At 39.7% G+C, this 26,336-nt stretch overlaps 1 protein-coding gene across 6 annotated transcripts in view; it reads right to left on the bottom strand.

Annotated features, from left to right (window-relative positions):
* LOC126335451 (nitric oxide-associated protein 1) overlaps positions 1 to 21,488 on the bottom strand; it is a 34,855-nt gene extending 13,367 nt beyond the window's left edge. The window contains exon 1 of one of the 6 annotated variants that reach the window (XR_007564878.1): positions 21,295 to 21,488. Coding sequence is in view for 1 of the 6 variants with exons in the window: in XM_049998741.1 (XP_049854698.1) it covers positions 5,656 to 7,854 (2,199 nt within the window). In the remaining 5 variants the exon portion in view is untranslated. Of the gene's footprint in view, positions 1 to 5,630; positions 8,019 to 21,294 lie in introns of those variants that run through there. The other 5 variants (XR_007564875.1, XR_007564877.1, XR_007564876.1 and 2 more) reach the window with 5 other exon arrangements.
* Between the last annotated feature and the right edge of the window lie 4,848 nt (positions 21,489 to 26,336).

Genomic DNA, 26,336 nt, shown 5'->3' with positions numbered 1-26,336 from the left:
AGGTTCATGCGACCACTCAGGTTAAGTGGGAAATCTGAGTTTGAGTACTGGGCTGGCACAAATTTTCACCTGTTACCATTGATTGATTTCAATGCCCAAATGCAGCTACCACTATTAAAGGCTTTGCATGATCATTTATTGTGTTAAAGTATACAGATCCCCACTGGACAACAAGCACTGATTTGAAATTCGTATGGATAGAGGAACTGTTCTGTACAGTATTCAAATATCAATTTTGCCATTGTGCTGAGTATTTCAAAAGCTGACGAGGGCATAAACTCCTAAGTAAGAATGGTTGGCAGAATGGTGTCACAAAATCTAAATTCAGAAGCTTGGAAGATGAATCTCTTGAATCTAAACACCAAGGTATACAAGAGAGCTACACACAGTTGTTTGAGAGAACAGTAGAATCTGTTTGGCATTTAAAGACCCACTGAACCACCACCTTAGTAAAATTAAGTTACTTTGGAATGTGCAAGACTTAAAACCAGCAAACTAACAATTGGGATATTGTAATGTGAGAACTATTTAAAATTACAACAAATATCATTTGGGCAGTTTGTCAACTCAATGCAGAAAAGTAACATTTGCAAACTGATCATATCAGATTTCTTTCAAATTTGGTGCATCTAACGATCCAGATAAGGGATGGAAATCGACCAGTTACCAAAGGTATATGAGCATTGTGAAGAATGTTACAGGTCTGCAAAGTTTGGACATTGGGTGAAATTTACATGTTTGTCTCAACATACATGACTATAATTTTGTATGTGAATGAGATACAGCAATGCAGCTGGTATCTTTGAAAAGCCAAAGAGTAGAGCTTTACATTGACATGCAACAAGGTTGGTTTCTAGGAATTTTTTCGTTCAGCATCGTTGATCTTAAACTTTGACCTTTATTTTTTTAAAAACATCTCCAATATGCTGCTGTAAACATGGAATGTATCAGGATGGCACACTAACTGATCACACCCAAAAGTTTATTTTTTCTATATCAGTACACTATCAAAATGCAGAAGGTAGCACGTAAATATGTAATACAAATTATTAAATAATATAACTCAGAAGTAATGTACAGAAATATAGTTTATATAATTTTAGTGGTATTATTAATCATTTACAGTATAGCTTCACTGAAAAGGGAATAAAAAGTGGTTACATCTTATTTCACAAGTCTATAATAATTACATTGTTGATGTTCACCAGGTCTGATGCAGGGAACGAGTATGACCTCCGAGTTTGTGTCACTGGTGCCATTCTTGTAGGAATATCACATCTCCTGATAACACAAGTGTCTGGTATTGTAGGAAGCATAAGTGAAGGAGACGGTCTGTACTTCATCTGTTTCTTCATAATTTTGTAAGACATAAGCAACTCACCAATAAATGGCACTCATACTTGCAACAAATCCATGTGTCTCTTAACAGCAGTTCTTTACAAATAGCAATCACTGACTCTCCAATGCCCACTAAAGAATACAGTATTCACATCTGGGAATGTGTCTTTGAAATATGCTTACAATTCCTTAAGATTGCGCAATCCTAGCTGCTTTTGCTTATGTGCGCTAAACTTGATTTTCTTCCTGGCGTCACAAGGCTCACATTATGATCACAGTAAAAATCATGTAGCTCAATGATTTTCTTTCAGAGCTTGTCTTACCTGGCTTTGGATTTTTTGTCACTGATATACCATATTCTGCTGCTAACTCCTTGCTCTTCACGCTATGGAATCCGAAGGGGAAAATTCTTTCATGTTTCTCGTCATACAGCAGCTCTTTGAAAGTACTGTCAAAATTTGTATTGTGAAACCTGTCTTTTTGCTGGACTGTGGTTCCTCTTTCTCCATTTTTTTCACTCATCTTTTTCCAGTTGTGTCATGTATATAAGCTCCAACATTAAGGCAACATTTTTCAGTTTTTGGTGATTTTCTCATGCTGAGGTCAATTTTTCTTCAAGGTATATTCACCTGGCTAGTATTTAAAGAATCCAGTGCCAGATCCTATGCTATTTCATCTGCACTTAATGTCGTCTCTCAAAATACCTAGCACAGCTAAGGCAACACCTGCAGGAATTAACAGGTTTTCTGATATTTGCTGCAAATTTCCCACCTGTCAGTATATCAGGAGACTTGTTTACTCCTGAACATTCCTCAGATTCTTCTGTACCCTAGCATGATGATCTTCTTTAAATGAAGTACAACAGTACAATTTTGGCTTGAAATCCATTTTTTACAAACTACAACTAAATACAGTACTACTTCCCAGCACATGTATACTGTAGTTTGAGTAAACAATCCACTCCCATGAAACAAGCTAATGACAACAGGTTAAAATGAAAGTACCTCTGATTGGCTCTTCACAGCAGGAAATTTTCACCAATTTGTTAGCATAATAGTGAGTGCTACTGTCTGCTGTTCTGGAAAAAAAGAAACAGATAGCTGTGTGTGTGTGTGTGTGTGTGTGTGTGTGTGTGTGTGTGTGTGTGTGTGTGTGTGCGTGTGTGTGTTTTGAAAGTGGGATGTTTTGATATATTCATGGTCAAGGTCAATGACCCTGAATGTGGCGAGTCTTAGAAACTCACCATATCGCATATCAGCATTAAGCTCTAATCACTCATTTTTTAATCATACAAGTTTTGTTGCTGTATCTGGATTAGAACCAGAATTATAGTTATTTATGTTGAGACAGACACATGAAGCTTTCACAATTCACACATTTTGCAGACCTGTACCCTACTTCACAACTGTCATTTGCAAATTTGTAGTTTTCCATTTCTTATATGGATTACTGAATGCACCAAATTTAAAACAAATCTGATTGAGCTGGATTCAGTGCTGTGTCAAACTGAACCGTAACTATACATCTATAGTTAATTCCTGCATACTACACACATCAAAAAATGTTTTGCATCATACCAGTTCCCAGAACTCCTGAAGATAGATGCTGACTGTGGATATTGTATCGCAGTCACAGTCCCTTTGACTGCTCAGAGAGGTCAATAAACCTGCCCAAAGATGTGAACAATCATGCATGAGCACTGCCTATCAGACAGAGGGGATCCAACAGCCGATCAGTTCCAGTCATTCCACCAGGAAGGAGTTACACGGCTCATGTTGTCTGTAGGTCAACCATGCCTAGACGGTCAGTAACACAGTTTGATCATGCCCACATTGTTACTTTGTGCCAGAAAGGGCTCTCAACAATGGAAGTGTCCAGATGTCTTGGAGTGAACCAAAGCAATGTTGTTCGGACATGGAGGAGATACAGAGAGACAGGAACTGCTGATGACATGCCTTGCTCAGGCCACCAGAGGACTACTACTGCAGTGGATGACCGCCACATAAGAATTATGGCTCAGAGGAGCCCTGGCAGCAATGCCACCATGTGGAATAATGCTTTTCGTGCACCCACAGGATGTCGTGTTACAACTCAAACAGTGCGAAATAGGCTGCATGATGTGTAACTTCACTCCCGACATCCATGGCGAGGTCCATCTTTGCAACCACGACACCATGTAGCATGGTACAGGTGGTCCCACAAACATGCCAAATGGACCACTCAGGATTGACATAATGCTCTTCACCAATGAGTGTCGCATATGCCTCCAATCAGACAATCCTAGGAGACGTGTTTGGAGGCAACCTGGTCAGGCTGAATGTCTTAGACACACTGTCTAGCGAGTGCAGATAGGTGGAGGTTGCTTGTACAATATGTGAATGCCATCCTCCGATAGTGCACCCATAGCGGCAGCATATTGATGAGGCATCCATCTTCATGGAGACAATTCGTGCCCCCATCATGCACATCTTGTGTATGACTTCCTTCAGGATAATGACATCGCTCAACCAGAGCGGCCAGCATGTTCTCCAGACATGAACCCTATCAAACATGCCTGGGATACATTGAAAAGGGCTGTTTATGGACAACGTGACCCACCAATCACTCTGAGGGATCTATGCCGAATCGCCATTGAGGAGTGTGTCAGTCTGGACCAACAGTGCCTTGATGAACTTGTGGATAGTATGTAATGATGAATACAGGCGTACATCAATGCAAGAGGACATGTTACTGGGTATTAGAGGTACCAGTGTGTACAGCAATCTGGACCACCATCTCTGAAGGTCTCACTATATGGTTGTACAACATGCAGTTTGTAGTTGTCATGAGCAATAAAAACAGCAGAAATGATGTTTATGTTGATCTCTATTCCAATTTTCTGTACAGGCTCTGGAACTCTCGAAACCGAGGTGAAGCAATTTTTTTTTTTTTTTTTATATGTGTATTTTTAATAAATCCGGATGCTACAGCTTATAAGTCATTTGGGAAGTAGTCGAGAGGTGTCAGCAGTATTGATTCTGTGAATGAAATTGGGCAATGGGGTCTTGCCATGATGCCCATCAGAAAGAGCAATGCCTGATGCCAACAGAAGTCCCAGTCTGGCAAAGTCTCAATGTCAAAAATTTGGTGAAAGGTACCTTGTGACCTCCTTGCATTTTTCGTTGTTTATGCATGACACACATATTCAATACGCTAAAAATACTTGGAAACAGGTTCATTGCCTAATATAGGTCTTTTTAATTTACTTTGCAATTTTTTGGTTTTATGATGAAAGGTGTTACTTATGGTGCAACGGAAAACATTAAGGCACATGAAAGTCAATTTGTTACCACTACCTTTATTTGGGATTCACATTTCTTGGCTTTGAAAACTTAGAAACAAATTGTCACCTTCCAACCCAACATAGACCATGGGCTACATTACAGATCAGTCTGTCACCACAACCAAGATTTCAAGAGTGGGCTGAAATATCACAATGTTGACAAGAATTTTCATAATAGCATACAGCCTGTTCCATTTAAAACATCAAGCATTTGAGTACCTACACCTACATTTATCATATTAGCAATCTTGGAAGGGTCAACTGAACCTACCAGTGTCAGATGACTCCTTCCTCTCGGCAGGTAACAATACTGTGATCTATGAAGTTATGTATGCACAAACAGTAAGAAAACAGAACACTGACAATACCGATGTTGTGTCCACATTATTTTTTGGAATGTAGGTTGCTGTGACAGGCTTGCCTGTAGCAAAGCTAGAAGTCTATTTTATGTTGGAAGGCAAGGATTTAAGGGAATATGAAATCTTAGTTGTGGTGACATACCGATCTGTAGTGTAGCCAAGGTTCAGTTGAAAATTTACAATGTTGGTGTGAATTGCTGAAGCACTGCAGTATCGAAGGGTTCAGTTAATCCCATTGGTAAAATAAGCCTATAATGAATCTGACCTGGATGGTTACAGAGGTATTCTACTACAGTCAAAAATTTATCATTTTGTTGGTCCTAAAATGTTATTCACACTGCCACTGATGTTTCAGTTCTACTGCCTATTGCACTAAAAATTCAGAATGGTATCTAATAAGAACAATATTGTTTCAAAACTAAAAGTTTCATTGTAAAATCTGTCAATTAAATCCTTAAATGCTTGTTTTAAAGTAAGACATTTCTCTAGAGCAAAGGAACAAGTTATATCAGAAGAAAACTACTGGTGAGCTACAATTCAACTTTATTCTTAATAATTACTGATAAGCCAAATATAATTCATTTTTCATATATTGTTTGTGTTAGATGTACCTGAGCAGCTTGCGTTAAATCAAAACTAATTCTTGACATAAACAGCACGCCCCATTCTGTATGCTGGAGTTTTACGTATTCTGGCACCGCGCAGGTTAACAGAATACCGCAGTAAGGCAGGCTGACGCACATATATTCCTCTTGCATCTGGAGTCCATGCTTGCAATTTGCATACATGATCCTTAGGAGGAGTGACAGCAATCCATCCAGCAGATGACAACACAATATCAGCGCAGCTTTCTTGTGAACTGATACCCACAACAGAAATGCTCTTTGGAGTAGTTGCAAGTTGTGGCCACTGTGATAATCTTTTGTCTCCACCACATGGTACAACAAACAGTGAAGAGCCTAGAAGCGACGAATATACAGTGTCTGCAATGTCCGTTTGGCATATAGTGACAGGCAGACAATCTGATGCAAATACTGTGAACCTAACAGATTCATTTCCATCAACATAGTCTAGTCTTCCTAGACCAGCAATAAACAAAGTTCTTTGGGGTTTTAAGCAAAATGAGCGAGGGATCAAGATCTTCTTTGGCAATGTCAAAATAAGTTCTTCTGTAGTAAGCAAATTCAGGATCTGATCGGGCTGAACTGTTCCTGGCGTATCAAAACACCATCTGCTTTCACTAAATTCAGGATCTTCAGGGTTTATACCTGACTGTTTGGCAGTGAGTGATTTACTAACATAAAATGGATCGTTCACTTCAGGTTGTTCTTCATTTTGAAATGTCCTTCCAATGTGACCTACAAGTGTGGCGTACTGAACATCATTCATATGTTTCAACTGAAAATGCCGGAGTTTATCTTCTGCTTGTTTGCGTTCTCTCTCAGCCAAAAGACGCTTAGTGCGCATATACAGCCTCCACCCAGACGGACGAAGTATAGGAAACTTGAGCAAATTCATTGTTGTTCCAGGCCAAGGGGATGTAGTAGCTCTTTCAATAAGGTCCACTGCCTTTACTTTGCAGAAATCAGATTGCAGAAGAGCATTAAACAGGCTAGACTTTCCAACATTGGTACAACCTACCAGATATACGTCTCCTTTGTAGTGCCACATATTTTGTAACCTTGTAATAAGTTCCTCAATCCCATATCCAGTGCGAGCACTTATCAGCTCTACATGTTTTATGTTTGCAGCAGACAAACCAGTCTGATCAAGACTTTTAATGATACATTTCTTGACATGATCAAGAAAACCACTGCAGTCCTGGGGAAGTAAATCAATCTTATTCCCAACAACCACCACTGGTCGTTTTCTGCCAATTATATCAAGTATTTGTGGCCAAATGCTACACGGAAAATCAGTGACATCTACCATCAAAACAACAAGTGCAACTTTGTTCCTGATTTCGGATAAAAGTTTCGGATACTCAGTAGCAGGTACTGTGACACTAAGAACGGTGTTGTAATACCTAATGAAATGACATCGTTGGCACAGGGTCCCACTAATGTTAGTTTCATTCAGACGAAGAAATATCTCACTTGGTAGATAGCCAGGTATTGCAGTGTCCCGACAGTGTAATAAAGCACCACATCCCCCACATGGGGTATTACTCACAGGAATATTTGTGTCAGGTGTACCATAGTTAAGTTCCCAGGGTGGTTCTATATCATCACCATCATAGCACTCATAATCATTCATCCAACTTTTTATATAATGCTCACTGGTCTGTTCTTTTGGAACAGGTTCTGTACTAAACTCAGACTCCATTATTTTTCCAGTACCATTTTCACCAGAATTATTCCGAGAAGAATGGAGACTACTACTGCCAAATTCACTGTAAGTCCTGTACGGAAAGTCCACTTTTTCATCTTTGAACACCGCTTCTGGCTGTTCTTCCGTTTCGCTATCTGCAATGTCTTCTACGTACTTTAATGCGACAGGGCTGCAGTCATATGACTCACCGCGGGTCAACGTTTTTCTTTTCTTCTTGAAGCCTGCCAATCTATTTTCCCATTCTAATCGGTGCAGAACAGAATTGTATATAATTTTAGACCTAATTTCGCCTAAAACAAAATTCTGTCTATTATCTTTTCTGATGATTTTTTCATAATTTAAATTATGTTGCGAATGTGTAAAATGATAAAGTCTTTTGGTACTTGAAGACGAACATCGAATCATTAAATCTCTTACGCAGGTTCCGAATGTTAGTATACTGAATTCATGTGACACGGGTGGTATGCGCAGTCTACCCACATGCACAAGCAGCAGAGTTCGCATTCTGGTACTATAGTACACTATACAAACACATAACCAATAAAGTCAACGCACTCACTCACGTTTCTATCGTTTTGTTTACAAACATTTTGAACCATACATGTGCTTTGTGATCCTAGCTGACTATCGAATCCACAGTCGTAACAGTCGCGACCACAGATTAACATAACAAGAATGACACTTCGCGTCGATTTTGTTACCTACTGCGTCAGCAGCTTGCAAAGTGGCCAGTAAGTAAAAATGTTGAGTTTGGCGCGATTGTGAAAGTGAATAGTAATGTGTATTTTGGTTTTCAAACGGGAGCGTCTGCAACGCAATAAACTGCAGCAACAACAACAAGACGTCACATCTGTCCTTTTAGGTTTCCTAAGGACCCTGAGAAGTGTATACCATCATGTTACTATATTGTGTCGTTAGGATTGGCTTGCAAACTCTATGTGTATTAATGATTAGTGTTTCGTTTTAAGAGCAGAAAATGGCTAGTGAATAGAAGAAGAGAAGATCATATGAAAAAAGACGCTCTTTACGTTTATAGTAATGCCAAGTTTTGTTCATGAATGCGGACAATAATAAACCCATGCGAAATGTTTGACATCCCAAATAAGCCACCTCAACGGACAATGAAGAAACTGCCACAAAGGTTCGACAATCCGTCTAATGCTGTCAAACCGTCCTATGACACAGAAGCAGCCACTTCAACTCTCCATACATCAGTGCCGAATTCATCTGAATCGTCACCATATACCTGCTTTGGCGATAGAATGGTTAGATTAAGGGCAGTTATTTGTGTCTTGCAAATGCGTGCGAAGTGTCAGAATGTGCAGATCGCCAGACTTCGCTCAAAACTATTACAGGACAAGGAAAGTGTATATCATTTTAAGTACAGACAGCAACAGAAACTGTATCTCAAGCGAAGGAGGAAAAGCAAATTTCGAAGACTATGAGATCTTGATATTTTAAAACAGTTGCAATTTATTAGCATACCATTGAAGGAGAAACGTGCTGCAAGATGGAAAGACGAAAATAAACTGTTTGCTCTATATTTGTTACATTACAGCACTTTGGTATACGGGTTTTGTCAGAATGTTTCATGCTTCCATCAGTGTGTACATTAAAAGGTATATGGAAGACATACAAATAAAATGTGGGATAAGTGACAATATATTCCACCTTTTAAAGCGCAAGGTATATAGCATTTCTCCGATACTGATAAACTAGTGAATATGTCATTGGACGAAATGTGTCTAATGGCAAATTTAATATAAAACAGTAAGTCTGAAAGTATAATTGGCTTTGAGGACATGGGGTTTACACGCACAGCATATTCCTCCCACTATTTGGCAGTTGTTTGTTCCACTTAGAATAATATAAAGATGAAAGTCGTACTTGTGGCAGCAAGCGACAATGACCAAAACGAGTAGGCCTACGAAACGACAAATGGGTCGTAGATACCTTTTGCACATAGAGGATGATATCTGTGCTTCTTACGTGTGAATCTGTCTGTTTATACTCTTTGGATATAAACGTGGTAAGCTGCAGTTCTATCCAACGTCACAAGGGTTTCTTCATGAATGTGTTGTAGCTTTTCACTGTATTCATGATTTTTTTATCTCTACTTGCTCTTAGTTTAGAACCATGTATGTCTTCTGATATTATGCAAGCTCTTGTAGGCAGAAAATAAATCAAATACTTCGTAAATCACGTAAGAAAGGGATACAAAACAAACATTATGCATCCGCCGTTCTCCATTCTCGCCGCTTGGAACGCTAGTGTTGCTCCAGCTGTCAAATGGTGACAACTATTACAGCAGTGAGTGCCGCGACAATTTATTGTGCTACAGACACTCCAGTTTGTAAAAACCACTGTACAAACCGAAATACACAACTGCTATTCGCTTTCGCTTTCACGATCACACCGAACTCAACATTTTTACTTACTGCCCACTTGGCGAACTGCTGGTGCAGTAGGCAATAAAATCGGCGCGAAATGTCGCGACTGTTATGTTTGACTGTAATCGAAACTGTCTATGGATGAAGCAGGGCGTTTTTAAAAGGAACCAGACTCCAAAAGAGCGATGTAGCTGCAGTAGTTCATTGTGGTGTGCAGCGACACGGATCGAACATTATGTATTTATTGGGGGATATATAAAGTATTTGTTAGTAGTAATTGCTGTCTACACTTTACAGTTTATGTGAAAAAAACTAACGAAGATAGCATTTAAATGCACAAATAAAGTCGATAAAGTAACCAATCACTTTGTTTGCAGGGGGCACCCAAAACCAAATTTTGTAAACCAATTTCACAATACCGTTTCTATTTGATCATGTAAACACGTCTATATCGGTTCTGGAAATCCGTTTTTAGCTGCCGGTTTTCCTCTTCCACAATCGAATGTTGCCCCCATGTAAAGGCACAATCGTTTTTTAAACTTACTTGGACTGTCAGGTTATGGCTTGTTTTCAAAATATTCGCCTAATATGGACAGTGTGATGTATTGTTATAATGTTGGGCTGAGCATGAAACTGTCTAGTGACAAGAAATAGCAAGCACTCTGGCTAAATCAGAAACTAGAATAGCTGTTTCCCAGGCGCCATATTCAATTGGGCTATCAAATCGGCTTCAGACCTTAATATGTAAACACGATTGCGAAAAACGACCTTCGAATATCTGTTTTCGTATCTAAGAAGATGTGTCGCATGTAAACACAATGAATATTACCTTTCACAGCTACAATGATACATTTAGATGTTTTGTATGGTAATGCACTGATAAAAATGTCACAACATGATAATGAATGTGCATTTAATCGATGTTCTCTGTTTCAGAACCACAGCTTTTAGAAAACTGGCTAAATGGAGTCAATAGGCAAGGTGTGCGACTAACAGAAAACAATCTGAGGAAAGTTATTTCCTTGCGAGCTATGCAGACTGCAAATGACTGAAAGATAGTATAGTTCCACCCATCTTTCGTATCCCTAAACATATACAGCAGAATATAAATTATAATTGTTATCCATCACGCCTATCATATTTTGTTTTGACTATCGAACTTTAAAGACACTACGATACAAACGAAAGCAGATTTCGGACGTAAGTCTACCACCATAGTGGCCGCTATTCAATCTGTCCACTGTTCACCGTAGGTTATTTTCGGGGGGATTGTGGGGCCTTGTGTCGAAATTAGAATGAGAATATATTGCTTCTAACACAGTGATCTCTGCTGTAATGTCTAGACTAAAGTTCACTCGCAAGCACCTCGCGTTCTTCACTGGCCCAGATATATCCAATTCAAAAGTGTCATGGATACTGCACATACAATTCATAAGCATATTTGCAATTTGAATTCCACGTGTAGAACAAGTGCTTTTAAAGCTCTGAAGAGATATACGCAAGGGCATTTCGCTTCTTTGCAACAACACTTACAGTTCACATTTCGACATTTTTTTATTATTGGCTATAAGAGATGGCCAAAGATATTTTTGAAATTTTTCCTGCACTTTGTTGTACTGTTTTGTTTGTGTTGTAATAAATTATGCTGCGGCAGCTTTGTGAAATGGCTTCCTAGAACACCAAATGAAAGTGTACCCAAAGACCTGACAGTTGGCACAATAACGATTTATCACGGTTTGCAATATTTCGTAGCGACGAAATTCCTCCAGTTTTACTTTATGGTATATTCATTCCTAGGGGAAACTAAAATATTAATCGCTTATAACTACTTTCACGTCATAGTTAAGGTAGATTGAAAGTCGATGGAACAGAATGTGAAAATGTGCCACAATACAATGCAAATCGTAGTATTCACACATGCCGAGCAAAACGGTAGTCAGTATCAAGGTTTCTCTTGGGAAGAAAGTTCTGTCGTAGATGTTTGTGGATAGAAGAGTGACATCGTCTGCTATCATTGAAAGTTGCGTCGCGTCCACTAACTCTATAGTAGTGGTAGAGTTCGTGCTTCTGTGTTTTCTCCATAGTAAGTAGTAGAGTTCGCGCTTCTGTATTTTCGCAGACTTTATTTTATTGTTGCTTTGTTTTCGTAGTACGCTGCAAAGCCTCCATGAGCACTTCAAAATTTTTCCTCAGAAGGTCAATTCACACTGGCCGTCAAATCGTGTCATGTCGAAACATTCCACAGTACACTTCGAATGGCAGCATTCACGCAGGCCGTTATCGAACCGTCACGTTACTTCACGTCACGTCTAGCTCTCTCGCGAAGGAAGTTTTGACGATGTTGTCGTCTCCTAAATTAATCTATCTTCACCGTTCTCGGTCATTTCATAGTAGTGGATTTCGTGCCTTTGCGTCTTAATTTTTATTTTACACTGATCAGCCAGAACATTAAGAACACATACCCAAAAGTCGATATGTCCACATTTGGCACGAGTAGCAGCGGCGACGTACCGTGTCGTGGAAGAAATGCGGCTTTGGTAGGTCGCTGGAGGGAGTTGGCACCACATCTGCACACACAACTCACCCAATACCCATAGATTCCAGGGAGGGAGGTGATGAGCTCTGACACCCCGTTCAATCACATCCAAAATATGTTCGATCAGGTACAGATCTGGTGAATTGGGGCCAGCATATCAATTGGAACTAGTCAGAGTGTTCCTCTAATTGCTCTATCACACTCATGCCCTAATGACATGGTGCATTCTCTTGCAGAAAAATGCCACTACCGTGGGGAAACAATCACCATAAAGGAGTGTACGTGGTCTGCAACCAGCTTACGATACTCCTTGGGCATCATGGTACCTTGAACAAGCCCATCTGGACCCATGGATGTCCACGTGAATGTTCCACAGAGCATAATGGACCTGCTGCCAGCTTGTCTCCATCTCGCAGTACACATGTCAAGGAGCTGTTCCCCTGGTAGACGACAGATTCGCGCTCTCCCATTGGCATTATAAAGACAATATCATGATTCATTAGGCGATGCAATGCTCTGCCACTGCACGAGTGTTCAGTACTGATGCTCACATGTCCAGGTCAGTCATTGTTGCCGATGTCTTGATGCTAATATTGGCATATGCATAGGTGGCCAGCTGCTGAGGCCCATTGTTAAGAGTGTTTGGTACAGTGTTTGTTCGGACACACTAGTACTGTGCCCAATATTAAAGTCTGATATAAGTTCCATCACTGTTCGCTGCCTGTCCTAGTTCACTGCCTGTCCTGTTTTACCGACCTTTCTAGTCTACAACATTCGTCATCTGTAATGAGAAGTGGCCACCCTGATGTGGTTTCCCCTTAGTTTCGCCATGTGTTGAAGAAACTGACCATTGCACTCCTCAAACACCCAACAAGTCATGCAGTTTCCGAAATGCTTGTGCCAAGCCTCTGGGCCATTACAACATACCCTTGGTCAAACTCCGATAGATTGCACGCGCTCCCCATTCTCCACATGGACATCACATTCACTGATAAGACATGCACTGTTGATGTTTCTGACTAGCGGTCTTTCCTCTCTTGGTGAAGCTGTTATCGCCTTGACGGGTTTATATCGATAGTAGGTCATTATGTTTTGGCTGATCAAAGTGTTACTTTTGTTTTCGTGGCAAATTTCAAATTTTCCATTATATTTCCTTAGTTGAGTGTTCTTCCACAAGTGAGAACAGATACCTGAGAGTGAAAAATTATTTAAGTTTCACAATAACAGATCTGCTGCCTATGCTGTATATAATTAAGAACATCAGTCGACGAAGCAATTTTCATTAAATAACATTTCAGGTGAAAACGTCAGCTCTAATGAAATAAGTTGTTTATGACATTATTAGTTATGTAATAAAATAAACATAATGAATAAGGCTAACAGTCTTTATTTATTCTCTTATAAATATTTATTGATGTGTCTATATGTACATATTTTCGTATCAAATAACTGTCGATATTGTAAAATGTTGTTTTACTTTGCAGCACATTACTACACAATGCAGATCAACACGATAACTTCATGAAGTTTGCCATGGCCATTAATAAACTTTATCGTTGTAAGTTCCTCAATTGCTATACTATACTTCAACTTTTTGCATCACAAATTGTAACTTGTAGCCTTGCTTTCACTGTTTGGACTGTGTTAAGCTAATTGATGTGACTTGATGTGACGATCAGTGTGAATACACCCTGATGTGATGGTGCACAACATCGTGGTAGATGGAGCTGTGACACGATGTGATGACCAGTGTTAACTGGCCTTAAGAGCTCTTGCACAAAAGACGCCGCACATTTAAAAGCGAAAAATTGGCCAGGTTCTGGTAGGACACGCGTGCTGAGTGTTCCATACATTTTGAATTTTGAATACAGACAGTTCATCCTCCCTGGAAACCGAGGATCTCGATGATTTTTACCTTTTATGGACACTGATACTGGCAATATATTGGTCCCAGGGATTCCAAAACTTCCGAGAAAGTTTTAATTTCAAGTTTGGAATCGGATGGCAAATGACAAAAGAACTATTTTTTGGCAGTTTTTTCCTTTACTTGTACTGATACCCTTCTTCTTCGAACGTTCATGATTCTATGCCAAGGGGAACTTCTATGTAGGTTTTAATGAGTGAGTTTGCTAGTACGAAATATATCTGACATAAATGGTCATATCTTTTGACTGAAATAACATAGAATATTAACAATTTTTACACCCCCATAGGATTACAGACCTCTAAATGTGACTAATATCAGCTTCATCAATCTACCCATTCCTGAGAAACGGGATCGTAACGGATGGAGGAACAGACAAACAGATGGATAACAAAGACAAAAAATCTTTTTGTGTGATATAGTCACAAATTAATGACTTCAGATTTTCTCTATTATTTGAACTGTGAAACCTTTCTTCTTGCCGAATTTCATGCTCCTATACCAATGGAAAGTATCCTACAGGTTTTGATAAGTGTCAAAATATGTGACAGAAGTGGCCATATCTTCTGAGGCCATATCTTCTGATTGCATTGAGTTAAAATCTAACATTTATTATACCGCCAAGGGAGCATAGATCTTAGCATGTGACATAAATTTCAACTTGATACATATACCTGTTCGTGAGAAAAAGGGGGTCTTAACGGACATACAGATAAACAGACAGTCTGATAACATCTACATTTACATTTACATGGATTTTCCCCAAATCACGCCTAAGTTCATCGAAGCACTTTCAAAATTTCTGTTATTTCACTCTCTAACAGTGTGTGGAAAAAAACGAAAACATACATCTTTCCATGTGAGTTCCGATTTCCCTTATTTTATTATGATGATGGTTTCTCCCTATGTAGGCCAGCGTCAACAAAATATTTTCGCATTTGGATGAGAAAGTTGGTGACAGAAATTTCGTAAGAAAGTCCTACTGCAACGAAAAACGATTATTTTAATTATGTCCACCCTAAATCCTGTACCATGTCAGTGACTTTCTCTCCCCTATTTCTCCACAATACAAAATGTGCTGCCCTTCTTTGAATTTTCTCCATGTGCTCCATTAATCCTATCTCGTAAGGATCCTACACTGCGTAGCAGTGACAGCAACATCTGAAGATGTCGAACAGCTGAATTGACGACACATTGTGAGATTTACACAATACTATCTGGCAGCAAACCCGAGAAGTGGATTTACAACAGACCTGATGGGAAACCCTGAAAAGTCAATATAGAATCAATTTGAAATCCTTTATCAACAGCACTCACCACATCGTGTGACTAAAGAGCTAGTTGTGTTTCACAAGAACGATGTTTTCTAAATCCATTTTGATTCTATGTCAATAGACCATTCTCTTCATATTGCTCAAAGACAATATATATTTCAAAATCCTGCTGCATATCGATGTTAATGATATGGCCCTGTAATTTAGTGGGTTACTGCTATTGCCTTTCTTGAATACTGGTGTGACCTGTGTAACTTTCCAGTCTTTGGGTATGGATCTTTTCGTGAGCGACCGGTTACATATGATTGTTAAGTATGGAGCTATTGTATCAGAGTACGCTGAAAGGAGCCTAAGTCTGGACTACAATACTTGCTTTTATTTAGTGATTTAAGCTGCTTCACTACTCTGAGGATTTCTACACCCAAGTTACTCAAGTTGGAAGCTGTTCTAGATTCGAATTCTGGAATACTTACTTCGTCTTCTTTGGTGAAGGAATTTCAGCAGACTGTGTTTAGTAACTCTGTTTTAGCAGCGCTGTCGTCGATTATTGCCGCTAGCATACTTTACATACGACACGAATATCTTTGGATTTTCTGCCACGTTTCGAGACAGTTTCGTTGTGAAAGCTATTATAAGCATCTCGCATTGAAGTTCATGCTAAATTTCGAGGTTCTGTAAAAGATCGCCAATCTTCAGGATATTGCGTTCGTTTAAAATTGACATACTTTTTTCGTCGTTTCTGCAACAGTGTCCTGACCTGTCTTGTGAACCATGGGGGATCAGTTTCATCGTTTCTTAATTTATTTGGTATAAATCGCTCAACTGCTGTCAATACTATTTCTTTGAATTCAAGCCACATCCGTTTTACTCTTACATTGTCAATTTGGAAGGAGTGGAGATTGTCTCTCAGGAAGACGTCAAGCAAATTTTATCTGCCTTTTTTCATAGATATATTTTTCATATATTTTTGGTGGATTTGGGAGTTACGGTTTTCAGTCTCACTACGACAACCCTGAGTTGACTACTACCTATATCCGTTTTTATGCTCGTTATTAGCTCAGGATTATTTGTTGCTAAGATATCAAGTGTGGTTTCACAACTGTTTACTATTTGAGTATGCTCATGAGCTAACGTTTCGAAATAATTTTCAGAGTATGCATTTAGTACAGTTGTGGATGATGTTTTATGCATAACTCCGAATTTAAACAAGTATTTTCGCCAACACATCGAGGGTAAATTGAAGTCACCATCAACTATAAGTGTACGAGTTGGGTTCATGTTTAAAATTAAACTCAAGTTTTCTTTGAAGCTTTCAGCTATTGTATCATCTGAGTTTGGAGGTCGGTAAAAGGATTCAATTATTATACCACACTGGTTGCCAAGAATGACCTTTATCCATACTAACTCACAGAACTATCTGTTTCAATTTCGCTACAAGACAAACTACTCCTAATAGTAGCAAACGCTGTGTTGTCTTCATCATCATCATCATCTCATCCCCATCGACACGCAAGTCGCCGAAGTGGCGTCAACTAAAAAGACTTGCCCCAGGCGACCGGTCTACCTGACAAGAGGTCCTAGCCACACGACATTTCATTTCAGCAGCAAACACGCTACCGCTAACTGTATTTAACTTAAATTTTCTGAACACCATTAGGTCTTTTGCAAAAATTTCAGCTGAACGTATCTCCAGGTTTAACCAGCTTTCAGTGTCTATAACGATTTGAGCATTAGTGCTTTCTATTAGAGCCTGGAGGTGGTGGTGGTTAGTGTTTAACGTCCCGTCGACAACGAAGTCATTAGAGACGGAGCGCAAGCTCGGTTTAGGGAAGGATTGGGAAGGAAATAGGCCGTGCTCTTTCACAGGAACCATCTTGGCATTTGTCTGAAACGATTTAGGGAAATCACGGAAAACCTAAATCAGGATGGCCGGAGACAGGATCGAACCGTCGTCCTCCCGAATGCGAGTCCAGTGTGCTAACCATAGAGCTTGGAGCTCTGGTAGTTTCCCAACACAGCTACGACAATTTACAACATTTATACCGATGGTTACTAGATCTACATTCTTCCTGTGTTCGATCTGTACCTTTTGAGACTAAAGCCCTTTCTGTGTTTACTCAAGACCATCTAACATTTAAAAAAAAAACGCCCAGTCCATGATTTGCGTCCCCTGCTACCCTTATTGCCACGCCCTGCCTATAATGGACTTCTGACCTATTTAGTGGAGCCAAAAACTCCACTTCCCCATGGCGCAAGTAGAGGAATCTGTAGCCTACACCATCGCAGAACTACCTGAGCCTTCGATTCAGCTCCCTCCACTCAGCTCTATACCAGAGGTCCGCAATCAGTCCTGTCGACTATGCTGCAAATGGTGAGCTCTGCTTTCATCTCACAAACAAGACAGACAGCCGTTACCACTCCTGATAGTCGCTCGATACCAGAGAGAATATCTCTTCTGTTCCAAAGCTACACACTTCATGTGTACCAACATGAGCCACCACCTGCAGTTGGCTGCACCCTGTGCTTTTCATGGTAATCAGAAGGAGCTGTCCTACACCTGGAATGACTCCACCCAGTATGCACAAAGAGTGCACACTGTCTTTCTTGCTCTCCTTGGCATCCATGTTTCCAAGCAGCCCCATAATGCACCTAACATTGGAGCTTCCAGCTATCAATATTTCCATCCTCTATGACTGCCTCAGTCTTGCAGTCTGAGATGTTTCCCTGAAATAGGACAAGTGACTACATCTGGCTGGGGGACATTGCCAGTCAAAGAGAACACTTAGAACCTTTCTCTCAGACTAACTGGGGAGACCTTGTATTCGGCCCCCTGGGAAATCTTTCGCAGCCTCTCACACCCCGAGGCAACTTCCCACTCGACCACAGGCAAGGAGTCAACCTCACTGCACGCAGTACCTGGGCTGGCTGCTGGTGCGGGGGTTGTGCTAGACGTCCATTGAGTCGCCATGGCTCGTCCACAGTAGCGATTCCTATTCACTGCAGCCTCAAGCTGTGTAACTGAAGCCAACATAGTCTGGGGCTGAGAGCTCGCATCTACACAGAGAAATCACGATCCCTATCCATACTAAAGACGGTAGAAAACTACTCTGCACAAACAAACGACTGTCACCACACACTTCTAGGCTCTACTGTACACACTGACGATAATTCAAGAACTGTGGTTTTTTTTTATTATTTGATTAATACGCAGAGATTCAGCACATGTGAAACTAAACAATTTACTTACAGATCTTGTAAAATGTCACAAAATCAGCCACTGTCTGACACAAACGAAACGCGATAACTTTGTCTATTAAATATTACATTAACATTCAGAAAATTCAAAATTAAACTACCAAAGGACACAGATGAAGCGGTATAATTTGCTCCTGGTTAAGAACTCGTAAAATGTCAGAAAATCTGTATTTTCATGTTACTGCTTGTGTCTCGACCGGCTGATGCTGCCTGCCTGCATGATTGACTGTCTAACGTCGACGAGCGATCACTAGCCTTTAAAACAAACGAACAAACGACCACCGACACCCACTATGCAATTTTACTTTAGGCGCTAACTAAAACGCAAGAACGGTGTTAAATAAAATAGATTAACACGCAGAGATTCGAAAACTAGAGTATGACCGTACATAGATGAGACCAAATAATTCACTCCTGGTTAGAAACTCGTAAAATGTCCCAAAATCGGCTACTTTTCCACACAAACGAAAACGTGAGAACTGTCTCTATTAAACATTAAATTAACACGCAGAAATTCAAGAACTAAACTACCAAAGAACACAGATGAAATTATATAATTAGCTTCTGGATAGGAACTCGTAAAATGTCACGAAATCTGTTACTTCCCTGTTGCTGCTGCCTGTATTTTGGCTGGCTGCTGCTGCCTGACTGCAACAAAGGAAAAAAAATCGTGTAATATAAACACAAATTCACAATTTTCGGATTTTTTTCCTTTAGTTGTAGTGTGAAACCTTGCTTCTTGCCCAATTTCATGATTCTCGATCGTCGATAAGTACCCTGTAGGTTTTTGTGAGCTAGTTTGCGAGTATCAAAACATGTGTCATAAATCACCACGTCTTTTAATTGCGTTGACTAAGAAGTTTCCTTTTTTACGTCTCCAAAGGACCATTGACCTTCATATGTGACATAAATTTCATTGGGTTATGTCTACCCATTCTGGAGAAAAACGGTTTTGAACAGTCAGATAGACAGACAAAGAGAGAGACAATAAAGTCATTTATAAGGGTTTCGTTTTTACTGATTTAAGTGCGGAAATCAACAAATGGTTTAGGTATTACAATTCCTGGACAAAGAAAAAGCCTACAGTGATCCTAGATAACGACATAAATTGATGAAACAATTTTCATTCAGTGACCTTGGCTAAGGCTGATCCACACCAGATGTTAGCAGAATGGAACGGACTGTCAGGTAAAGACCTCCATCAAGTGGAGGTACAGCTATAGTGGAGGATTTGAGGAATGTCATGTGATCCAACCTAACCACCGGCTGTCGCTTCCTCGATTTAATCACTTGGCTAGACAGAACAAAAGCACAACATAAATTCCTTTAAGTAGTACCAAAAGGTGAAAGTGAGTTAATAAGATGCTATCCATGATTTAAAAAATCAAAGTATTCTTTTTTTTTAAAATTTTATCCATTGTTTACCAGTGTTTCGTCCGCGACTGTTTTACTTTCGTAAAATAAAGAACAAACCGCCTTCAGTCACAAGTTGCATTTATTTATTGCACTATGCATTTCGAGCCCTGGAGGCTCATCTTCAGGTGCTTTTTAGTGACTTTATTTCATGTGTTTTAGTTGTTTGCAGTTAACATTGTATACTGTCTGCTTCCGTTGTCCAGTAGGTATACACAATACACATCTTTAATTTTACGGTACATACTGGTATATATAGATATTCACACACTTTTTTGCACATTGTGTTAGCAGAACGTTCTGCTAACACAATGTGCAAAAAAGTGTGTGAATATCTATATATACCAGTATGTACCGTAAAATTAAAGATGTGTATTGTGTATACCTACTGGACAACGGAAGCAGACAGTATACAATGTTAACTGCAAACAACTAAAACACATGAAATAAAGTCACTAAAAAGCACCTGAAGATGAGCCTCCAGGGCTCGAAATGCATAGTGCAATAAATAAATGCAACTTGTGACTGAAGGCGGTTTGTTCTTTATTTTATCAAAGTATTCTACCGGAATTAAGGAGATAATAACAATCAAGTTTATTAATGGCCAAAGCAAATATCATAATGGATAACCATGGTAACTTTTGTGTCTTTTTACTTTATAAATTATCTGATTTTTTCCTGTTGATAACACGAGATCAACAGTATTTTTTACCTGCAAATCAGATGACGTTTTCACTTAAGGAAAGGTTATTTAATGAAAATTGCTTCATCAGTTTACATTCTTATTTATTCATAAGGTAATAATTTATTCTGTCCAGTTATTGTAAAACATAAATAACTTCATACTTTCATGTATCTTGCTATTTGTGTGAAAGTATTCTCAAAAAAAAAAAATTGAGTCATCATGGAACGTTTGGAATATGTCACGAAAATAAAATACGATAATGAAATAAAGATTAACAATTAATAAAAGCCCAAAATACATTATTATAACACGAGTTAGTGCACAGAAAATAACAATTTTGTAAGGGATCCACAGTCCCTCATTCAAATAGCTACTTTGAGTGAATTTAAGTGGGACAATGATAGCTTACTTAATTAGCTGTTAATTAGGAAGAGAATTTGGGTTACCAAGGAGTTCTTTAACAGTACCTGCCAGTGGATTTTGAACAGTCAGATGTCTCCTCAGCCAATGCAAAAGTTTGGGAATGAAGTACCTGGAAAATAGAGGTAGTGCAAGATGATAAAAATGAATCAGTATTGTCAGTTGATGGCCCTTTAGGTCACTCAATGAGTTACCCTCAGACACCAGTAAAACCAGCAAAAGGTAAGCTAGATATGGGAGACTTAATCACCTACATATCCAAAGAAAGCTTATGAATATCTCAAAACACGATAGAATATAAAGGACATATTACAAGAAAATTCGAAAACATTACAAGAAAGTAAGAAAATATCCCAGGAAACTAAAGGGAGTACAGAAAAGATGTTACAAGAAAAGTGGAAGGAATGCAAGGAACATTTGGGAACTCGTCCTGTATATTTGTTATGGCAAAATACAAAGGGTTACTTTAAATAACTATTTATTTCTACCACAGAAACACATACTACAAAGAAAAAAACACAAGAGACTCAAACATGTTGCTAGGCCGACAGCAGCAAAGATAATCCTTTTACACTCCGAAGATATCACTATTCACTTATTGTAGTGCATCATCTGACTGATGGACTTTACGTAGCTGAACTGTCAGGTTCGCTGTATGTTGTGGTCTGTTCCAGGGAACTGTCAGTGCCTTGTCAGTTTCCTGCTCAGAAAGCGATGTATCAGGCTGAGTAAGAAGGGTAGCATCTTCCATGCATGATGATTTCAGACTCTCGATGGAAATCATTTCTTATCTCACATCTTTATCGATTTTGAAGGTGTAGCTTCCTCTTTATATCACTTTGTAAGGACTAGCTTACAACAGAATAAGTACGAAATGCACTGAGTCATCTCGAAGCCACAAACGGTTGTTGTTCCCAACTCCTTGTGCACAAATACCTTCTGTTTAGCATGTTTGTTTATGTTGATTCATTGTATGTTCCTCATTCGATTTCTGAGTCATTGTACATAGTGCATACAAAACTGTGGTTCCATTTGCTGTGTGGAATATAGGAAGATTAATACCTCTTGAAACTGCAACTGTTAGCTGTGAACTAACTGTCTTGTAGAACATTGAATATCCTCCTTCATTGCATTGCTTATTCCCAGTAAGATGAAAGGTAGTGCTTCTGTCCACTCTGACTGACTACACATTAGCAATATCTTGACTGTACGATGGTAATACTACTGACAGCCTTGGCAGAGCCAGTCCTGACAAAACTCTTCCATCTGGTGAGCAAGATGTATGAGACAGGCGAAATACCCTCAGACATCAAGAAGAATATAATAATTCCAATCCCAAAGACAGCAGGTGTTGACGGATGTGAAAATTACCGAACTATCAGTTTAATAAGTCACAGCTGCAAAATTCTAACACGAATTATTTACAGGTGAATGGAAAAACTGATAGAAGCCGACCTCGGGGAAGATCAGTTTGCATTCCGCAGAAATACTGGAACACGTAAGCAAAACTGACCTTAAGACTTATCTTAGAAGAAAGATTAAGGAAAGGCAAACCTACGTTTCTAGCATTTGTAGACTTAGAGAAAGCTTTTGACAATGTTGACTGGAATACTCTCTTTCAAATTCTAAAGGTGGCAGGGGTAAAATACAGGGAGCAAAAGGCTATTTACAATTTGTACAGAAAGCAGATGGCAGTTATAAGAGTCGAGGGGCATGAAAGGGAAGCAGTGGTTGGGAAGGGAGTGAGACAGTGTTGTAGCCTCTCCCCGATGTTATTCAATCTGTATGTAGAATGAAGGCTTTCACGACCGGGTGACATGGCTGTTGATATACTTTCCGGGATGTGAGGTCGTGGTCCAAGAACTTTTTCTGCTCCTTACTCAGCGGAGCAGCGCCTCTGAGGAAGTCCAGCGCAGCAGCCATTCAATCTGTATATTGAGCAAGCAGTAAAGAAAACAAAAGAAAAATTTGGAGTAGGTATTAAAATCCAGGGAGAAGAAATAAAAACTTTGAGGTTCACCGATGACATTGTAATTCTGTCAGAGACAGCAAAGGACTTGGAAGAACAGTTGAATGGAATGGACAGTGTCTTGAAAGGAGGATATAAGATGAACATCAACAAAAGCAAAACGAGGATAATGGAATGTAGTCGAATTAAGTCGGGTGATGCTGAGGGAATTATATTAGTAAATGAGACACTTAAAGTAGTAAAGGGGTTTTTCTATTTGGAGAACAAAATAACTGATGATGGTCGAAGTAGAGAGGATATAAAATGTAGACTTACTGGGTGTTCGAGGAATGCTGTGGTCAATATCTTCAACACAAGGCAAAACCAAGATGAAACCACGTCCAGACATCTTGATGTTGGGCAGCCACTCCTCATTACAGATGTCGGACATTGTAGGCTGGGAAAACTTATAAAAGAGGACAGACATCGAACTGTGGCGGAACTAACTTCAGACTTAAATGCTGCACAGGGCGCAAGTGTGTCAGAAAACACAGTGTATTGAACACTCTTAATGATGAGCCTCTGTTGCTGACTATCCATTTATATGCCAATGTTAACACCATGACATTGGCAACTATGAACGAAATGGGCATGTGATCACCACCACCGGATATTGGCGCAGTGGAAGAGCATTGTAAGGTATGATGAATTCCGATTCCGTCTTCATCATACTGATGGGAGGGCACGAACCCGTCGTCTTCCAGGAGCACAGTTTCTTGACACATTTACTGTGGAAGCTGGCAGCCACTCAGGATGCTCTGTGCAACACTCACGTGACCATCCATGGGACCAGTGGAGCTCGTGCAAGGCACCACGTTGACCAAGGAGTATCATACACTGGTTGCAACCACATAGAACCCTTCATGATGGTCATGTTTCCCAAGGGAAGTAGCATTTTTCAGCAAGATAGTGCACCATGTCACAGGGCCATGAGTGTGACGGAGTGCTTTGAGAAACATAGTAATGTGCTAGCCCTCCAACTCGCCAGATCTGAACCCAATCTAATGTAGCGTCAGAGCTCATCACCACCTCCCTGAAATTTACCAGTATAGGAATTAAGTGATTTGAGTGTGCAGATGTGGTTCAACTCCCTCCAGCGACCTACCAAGGTCTCATTGCCTCCATGCTACGAAATGTCGCTGTTGTTATCCGTGCCAAATGTGGACATACTGGCAATTAGCTAGGTGGTCGTAATGTTCTGGCTGATCAGTGTAAACACTGAGTGCCGAAATTAAGCGTTCATGTGTACCATGCCAGCCAATGGATTGCAGTGATGATAACACATGCAAATTGATAGAACAGGGTGTGTCAATATTTCAATATATTTTACCTGTGAGAAGCTTAAACGTAAATAGAAAATGTACGAGAATTATAGTGACTGTCTGCAACTGACTTTAAAGTATATATATATATATATATATATATATTGTGATTAATGCGAAAACCTCTATTTTTGGTTGTAGCATTAATGAGCAGCCCAAATCCGACTGAAACAACTCACATAGTGGTCAGACCAGTTAGCAATTATCCATTACATCTCAGTCATTTAAATAAAAAGATTAGGCTGCTACATTACTCGACAGTTAACATCATCATCATCATCATCATCATCATTTAAGACTGATTATGCCTTTCAGCGTTCAGTCTGGAGCATAACCCCCCTTATAAAATTCTTATTCAGTGATAACATTGGTGCCCCTTCTGATGTTAAACCTATTACTTCAAAATCATTCTTAACCGAATCCAGGTACCTTCTCCTTGGTCTGCCCCGATTCCTCCTACCCTCTACTGCTGAAGCCATGAGTCTCTTGGGTAACCTCGCTTCTCCCATGTATGTAACATGACCCCACCATCTAAGCCTGTTCGCCGTGACTGCTACATCTATAGAGTATACCGGTGAATGTTCTTATGTTTAAAAAAGGAGTTTGTGATTTCTAAGCCCATACTGGCACAGAAATCCAAGAGTTGTTTCCCGTTCCTGTTGGCCTCCATATCCTCTCCAAATTTACCCATAACATTTTCATACCCTTCTGTTCGATTTCCAATCCTGGCGTTAAAATCCCCCATGAGCAGAACACTGTCCTTGTCCTTTACTCTAACAACTACATCACTGAGTGCCTTATAAAAACTATCCATCTTATCTTGATCTGTCCCTTCACAATACGAATATACTGACACAATCCTAATTTTCTTGCTAGACACTGTCAAATCTATCCACATCAGTCGTTCATTTACATACCTTATTGCAGCTACGCTGGGTTCCATTTCTTTCCTGATTTAAAGCCCTACACCCCATTGTGCTATTCCTGCTTTGACTCCTGACAGGTAGACCTTGTATTCTCCCACTTCCTCTTCTTTCTCACTCCTTACCCGAATGTCACTAACAGCTAAAACGTCCAGCCCCATCTTACTTGCAGCCTCTGCCAGCTCTACCTTCTTCCCAGAGTAGCCCCCATTCATATTAATAGCTCCCCATCTTATTACCACTTGTTTGCCAAGTCGTACGTTAGGAGTCCCTGGTTTGTCAGTTAGAGGTGGGACTCCGTCACCTCCAAAGGTCCGAGGCATTTTGCTCTGATTGTTGCCAGCATCATATTTAAAGTACCAGGGAAGCAGGTTGCTAGCCTTACTTGCCCTGAGTCCCATTGGGTTTTACCCCTAACGGCTGAGGGACTAACTGGTGTTAGAAAGAAAAAGCAAATTGGATGGAGCAAAAAAGATTCTATGTATTCCCTTCCAAATATTAACTGACTTGTTTGTACATTTATATTTTTTCTGCCAAATAAAGGTCACTTGTTTCAGAATCTTTGGATGACAGTTCGCATATTGTTTCACTTCTCAGCAATATCATTGTTATTCCTTAATTCTGAAATTATAATCTGATGGTTCAGTATCACTAACCTCAATTTCACTATTTGTTACTGGGCTAATCAAAGTGATGTCACGTTGACATTTGTTGTTGGATGTCGCCTACTATCTTGTACATTTGATGTGAATCAGCCTTCCTCACCACTTTAAGCAAATAACGTAACAGGGAAAATTTGTTTGTGTTAATTATATGGAGTATATACTCCACTGTTG

Source organism: Schistocerca gregaria, chromosome 2 (genome assembly GCF_023897955.1).
Source record: "Schistocerca gregaria isolate iqSchGreg1 chromosome 2, iqSchGreg1.2, whole genome shotgun sequence".
Taxonomy (NCBI): Eukaryota; Metazoa; Arthropoda; class Insecta; order Orthoptera; family Acrididae; genus Schistocerca; species Schistocerca gregaria.
This window is presented reverse-complemented; position numbering and strand designations above follow the sequence as displayed.